General features: G+C 45.8%; 1 protein-coding gene across 1 annotated transcript in view; it reads right to left on the reverse strand.

Annotated features, from left to right (window-relative positions):
- Positions 1 to 1,911, reverse strand: part of NUP210 (nucleoporin 210) — a 98,950-nt gene extending 97,039 nt beyond the window's left edge. The window contains exon 1 of the mRNA XM_080996692.1: positions 270 to 1,911. Coding sequence (XP_080852818.1) covers positions 270 to 439 — 170 coding nt within the window. The 5' untranslated portion in view covers positions 440 to 1,911. The remainder of the gene's footprint in view (positions 1 to 269) is intronic.
- Between the last annotated feature and the right edge of the window lie 4,089 nt (positions 1,912 to 6,000).

Below are 6,000 nucleotides of genomic sequence, written 5' to 3' on the forward strand. Positions count from 1 at the left end.
GGTTTTATGAGTTGAGTAAAACGGTACCGGCTAAGACGCTCCCCGCCCTAATACCTCGCTAACTCAAACTGCCTGCCGCAGGCAAAGGCTTCTTTGCTGGGAGCTGCAGCCTCAGTTCTCTCTTCTCTCGCGCCCCAACCCTCACGTGTTGCCGTTTCAGCAGCGAAGTTGAGCGCCACACGTGCGCCATGTGCCTCAACTCGGCGGGGCCCCGCGCGCTCGACCCCGTCCTGCGCCTCTCTCTCGCGCGCGCGCGCGCGCTCACTCACCAGCGGTAGCAGCCCTCGCTTGCCTCCAGAGTGAAGTTGATCTTGGTGCTTCGGCTGAAGGGCAGCAGCACTTTGGGAATGTTCAGCTTGGAAGGCACCACGGCGACGGGGAGAAGGAGGAGGAGGAGGAGGAGGAGCCCGAGCGGCGCAGGGGGTGTTGCGGGTGCCATCGCGCCTGGACTCGTGGCCGCCCCCCGCCAAGCGAAATGCGTGCCGCCGCCGCCGCTCTCCGCAAGCTCTCCTTCGGGGGAGCGCGCGCCCTGCCGCTGACCCGCTCGAAGCCCTTCCTGAGCCGAAGGGAAAGGGAAGCGGCTGCTTCTGCGGCGGTGGCGGCAGCACTGTCTCGAACCAACCTCCTCACAGGAATCACCCGCCTCGAGCTGCTATTCGAGGGACGTCACGGCGCAGCGGGCCAAGCCGAGGCAGAGACCCCGCGCTGAGGGCCAGGCGCCGGAGGCGGGGAAGGAAGGCCTGGAGCCGTCAGCGGAGAGAGAAGCGGCAGCAGGTGCCGCCAGGCTGCTCTCACCTGCTGGCCGCTGGGGACACTGCAGGCTGCTGCTTCCTGACCCGCTGGGGAGGCAGCTTGGGTGTTTGTTTGTTTCCAGCGCGGCTCGCCGCCGAGGGCGCTTCCGTAGGGGCCTGATCCCCGAGGGAAGTAGAAGTAAGGAAACCGGAGGAAGGAGATACTGCCCCTCTTTTCCCGCCCTCCTTCCACGTGCCTCTTTCTCCTAGCCAGATGTTTTGGTGGTAATATTGATGCCAAGGCACTACCACGAATTAACAAGGAGGAGTTTGGAGCCGCTATCATACTATAATTAACAGGGCAGCTTCGGAGCCTTGCAGGTCTTGCAATCGATGTCAATAATAGGCTTAGTCAAAACTCATGACACTTTTTCATGCATTGGTCTAATTAAAAAAATGCACCACTGTCTCTTTTAGTTCATCTCATTTAGATCTAAGAATAGGTAAAAGGTAAAGCGACCCCTGGACGGTTAAGTCCAGTCAAAGGAAACTATGGGGTTGTAGCGCTCATCTCGCTTTCAGGCCAAGAGAAATGGTGTTTGGCCACAGACAGCTTTTCGGGTCATGTGGCCAGCATGACTAAACTGTTTCTGGCGCAACTGAACACCGTGACGGAAACCAGAGCGCACGGGAACGCTGTTTACCTTCCCGCCACAGCAGTTCCTATTTATCTGCTTGTGCCAGTATGCTTTCAGACTGCTAGGTTGGCAGGAGCTGAGACAGAGCAACAAGAGCTCACCCTGTCACGAGGATTCGAACCGCTGACCTTCTGAACTGCAAGCCCAAGAGGATCAGTGGTTTAGACCACAGCGCCACCCATGTCCCTTGATCTCAGAATACTTTGTTGCTAATGCTATAGCTATGCACCATTGTACAGTGGTACCTCAGGTTACATACGCTTCAGGTTACATACGCTTCAGTTTACAGACTCTACTAACCCAGAAATATTACCTCGGGTTAAGAACTTTGCTTCAGGATGAGAACAGAAATCGTGCGGCTGTGGTGTGGCAGCAGCGGGAGGCCCCATGAGCTAAAGTGGTGATTCAGGTTAAGAACAGTTTAAGCTTAAGAACGGACCTCTGGAACGAATTAAGTATGTAACCAGAGGTACCACTGTATACAGAAAGCCAACCCACAAGAGAGAACCTTTTGGCTGGGTCTACTGCAAATAATGAATGCCACATGGGAATGTCTGGATCATTATGCTTCCCCAGAGTGGGTGGGGTATAAATAATAAAATTATTATTATTAATATTGTTTCTCTTTCCTGCAACCCATCCAGTATCATAGTATCCTCCTGGATTGCTTGTCTGCCTTGGAGCTTAGAGGCACCATCTGTTACGTTTCTGGAGGAAGAACTCGAGAAGGTAGCAGTGCAGGACTCCTGCTCATCCTCCTGGCCACTGGCCCATAATGTGTCCCAAGGTTCTGCTGTTATCTGTATGCAACTGCTGAAAGAAATCATAGCAGCTTCAGAGTTTGGTACCCCCAGTATGCAGATGATGCCCAGTTCTGTCTCCTTTCCACCACATTCTATGGAAGTTCTGCAACAGTGTATGAAATCAGTAGAAAATGTCTATGTGGACATCATGACATCATATCTTTATATATTTATTTTACATTTTACCCAGTGCCCTGACTAGTGTTGTGTGAAGCAGCTGTCACTATCTTTATCAGCCTCAGAATGCCTCTGGGTGGACAGGGTAAAATGGAAAACAAAAATTTCACTGGGTATTGAAGTTATCATTCCAGTTGTGACACCACTTTGCCCAGGGATAGAAGTGCAAAAGATAATATTGGAACAGGACATTAATGTCGGCAGGAGCTGTACTTTCATCCAGACACCGCAGAACAGAACAACTCTTTTTTGTAAACATGTCAAATCCTTTGGGTTTTTTAAAGCTAGTGGTTTACATTCCTTATAAGACCCTTCAAAATCCAGTGAAACCAGTATAGCTACACTGCATGCTGATAACATCTTTAAAAACACAAGGAAAGAATGGACCCTAAAACACACACACAAATAAGGTAAGAATGGACCCTAATCTGGATAAGGGTACACCCAAACATGTCATACTGAAGGACAAGTACTTATGTAAAGTTCTCTGGCTATTTGGCTACACTGTATAAGTAACTACTAGTATTAGTATTATATACCTGTTGGAAAATAGTAATATTTACCCTTACATTTAAAAGAATTTAATAAGAAAACTCTACTGATGAGAAACTTTTCATTATTCTTCCTTTCCTTTTCTGTTTACTCTTGAGTGGGTCTGCGCCAAACTCCTCAGTGGCTTGAAGATTACTGCTTTAAACTCTGATTCTACTCTATCACTAATATTAAAATACGTAGAAAATATTAGAAGAGGAAGGCAGATTCAGAGAGAGTGGGGAGGTACTGGTTTTATTGCTCCCATCAGTCTCTTTGTTCGTCAGAGAAATATGTGTTAACTTAAGATAATGTACATAGAGGCTGTTCAGCAGCCAGATTCTGATGGTGAAGTCATACAATTTTTATGGACAGAAAATCAGTTGTTGAAATGATGAAGTGGTAATTGAAAAGAAACAATTTTACTTTATGTACCTTTAACTACCACATATTCATGCCATTATGGATTTAGTGAAGTCTGGCTATCTGATCCTCAAGATATTAATATCAGTGCCACTGGTAAAATTGGCACCTGCCTCTATTACCTATAAATGCATCCTTTACAATGTAAGTGGAGCAAGTTATGTTGTGTCAGTGATAACAATGGGTAGTGCTAGTCCTACTTGGAGTAGACCCATTGAAGTTAATCAGCACAATTAACTTAGGCGCATTAATTTCAGTGGGGTCTACTCTGAGTAAGACTTAGATGAATACAATCCTGTGGAATCCCAACATAGCACTAAGCGGGGCATGTGTGCTATTGTATTACTGTAGCATGCTCTGTGTGGGGTTGCCTTTAAAAAAATGTTCAGAAGCTTCAGATGGTCCAGAATGTTGTGGCCATACTGCTTACAGGAAGCATGTTGCTGCCCTGTTAAAACAACTTCACTAGCTACTGGTCCATTTCCAGGCACAATTCAAAGGTTACCTGAAAGATCGTATCTCCTGTTATGAACCTGCTTGGGTGCTAAGATCTTCAGATGAGCACCTTCTCTCAGTCCCCTCAACATCACAGGTATGGTTGGTACTGACGTAAGAGAGATACTTGTCCTTGGCTGCTTCCATATTGTGGAAATCTCTCCCAGAGAGGTTAGATTGGCTCTCTCCTTGTTATCTTTCTGCTGGGAGGGAGATGGACAGACCTTTGAAAATGAGGTGCAGATGTTGTTGACCACAGGGCTGTTGTTGTTTATCAATGTTGGCATTGGAGTAGAGAGGAAGTTGTTAAGTTACCACTATGTTCTTCCATGGACTGTTTAAGCCTTTACTAGTTTATGGGACGCGGGTGGCACTGTGGTCTAAACCGCAGAGCCTAGGGCTTGCCGATCAGAAGGTAGGCGGTTCGAATCCCCGCGACGGAGTGAGCTCCCATTGCTCAGTCCCAGCTCCTGCCAACCTAGCAGTTCGAAAGCACGTCAAGTGCAAGTGGATAAATAGGTATTGCTCCAGCAGGAAGGTAAACGGCGTTTCCGTGCGCTGCTCTGGTTTGCCAGAAGCAGCTTTGTACTGCTGGCCACATGCTGTACACCGGCTCCCTCGGCCAGTAAAGCGAGATGAGCGTGCAACCCCAGAGTCGTCCACGACTGGACCTAATGGTCAGGGGTCCCTTTACCTTTACCTATGTTCTTCCATGGACTGTTTCAGCCTTTACCAGTTTATGACCACAATCTATTGGGTCTGGGAGGAAGTATGGAGGAGGGCCTCGTGACAGTTTGCATTTGTGATGCCCATCCTGAGAATTCAGAAAAGTGTACTGCTGATGTTTTAAAAAACTTTAAGCTTCATTATATCAGCGCTGAAAAGTGTCAGCAGAATGAACAGCAAACTATTGACTTTTACAGAACCTGATTGCAGGCAAGGGAATCTAATACTTCATTGGGAAACATAAAGCAAACAGCACAAAGAAAACTTTTGCTGTATAAAAGAGAAGCCAAATGGAAATAGATGGAATTCATCTAACATTTTAAGAAATGGAATTGCATAGCTTTGAGGTGTCAAATGGGGCAAATGGCCAGGTACCTTACCCAACAGATACCCAAGGGCAACACCTATAATGTTCTTTGAAACATTTCTTACTCTCATCATCAAATAACTATAGCCTATTCTAACCCATTGCTTCCTCCAGTGGTTAAAGAGGCATGAGGAACTTGGAAATGAGTTCAAAGTCCCATGATAGGCATTCAATGCCCACTTATATCAGCACCAACACCTCTCGGTTGTATCCGCAGTACACTATGCTTAGGCAGCCACATCATGGAGATGCTAGTTTTGCAGCAAAATGACTATCAACATAAGATGGATATAATGGACATAGTATTTTTAGTTACTTACTAGCAGGCTGCTATCCAACATTGCTTGGGGATTCTAAGAAACCAAAAAAATCAGTGCAGTTTTGAAAGGTTCAGAATGGTGTCCAATTATATCTGAACACAGATGAAACCTCCTTGATCTGAGGAACCACAATGCAAAAAGTGGTTACGCTATCTTAAGAAGTGTTCAAACACACAGAGAGCAAGCAACTCTCCAGAAATTACAGTGATCTTGAGGTTTTTATATGCCATTTTCCCATACTTATCCCAATGTGGTTTCCATAATAGTAAATATTAACAACAGGATAACTGGAACACTATAAAACACACTTATATGTACTACTTGATAGCAATTCCATTCTATATTGCTTTTTTAGTGCAATAGAAAGAACAAGATCATTTCCCACCCTAAACTCATTCTTTTAATTTTGCAGCATTAACAATATCATATATAAAAGAGTCTACAGCTCAGTGGGGTAACACAACTCCTGTGGGAAGCAGGAGATGCAAGTTTCAATAGTGCTCCTGGGAAATGCTGATATTACAAACCCAGCTACAATAAAACAGTACATTATTGGTTCGCCATTGTGCTCTGGTGATGTTACCGTTAACTCAGCAGACCAATTTGTCTGATACAATCTTATGGAGATTTTGATGTTTTTTAATAGACTGTGTAATATATGTGTTTGTGTAATATATGTGTAGTGTATAATATCTTGGTACCTTTTGTATTTGACGATAGTAGGCTGCT

The sequence above is a fragment of the Podarcis pityusensis genome, assembly GCF_964106645.2.
Source record: "Podarcis pityusensis genome assembly, chromosome: 2".
In the NCBI taxonomy this organism is placed as follows: domain Eukaryota; kingdom Metazoa; phylum Chordata; class Lepidosauria; order Squamata; family Lacertidae; genus Podarcis; species Podarcis pityusensis.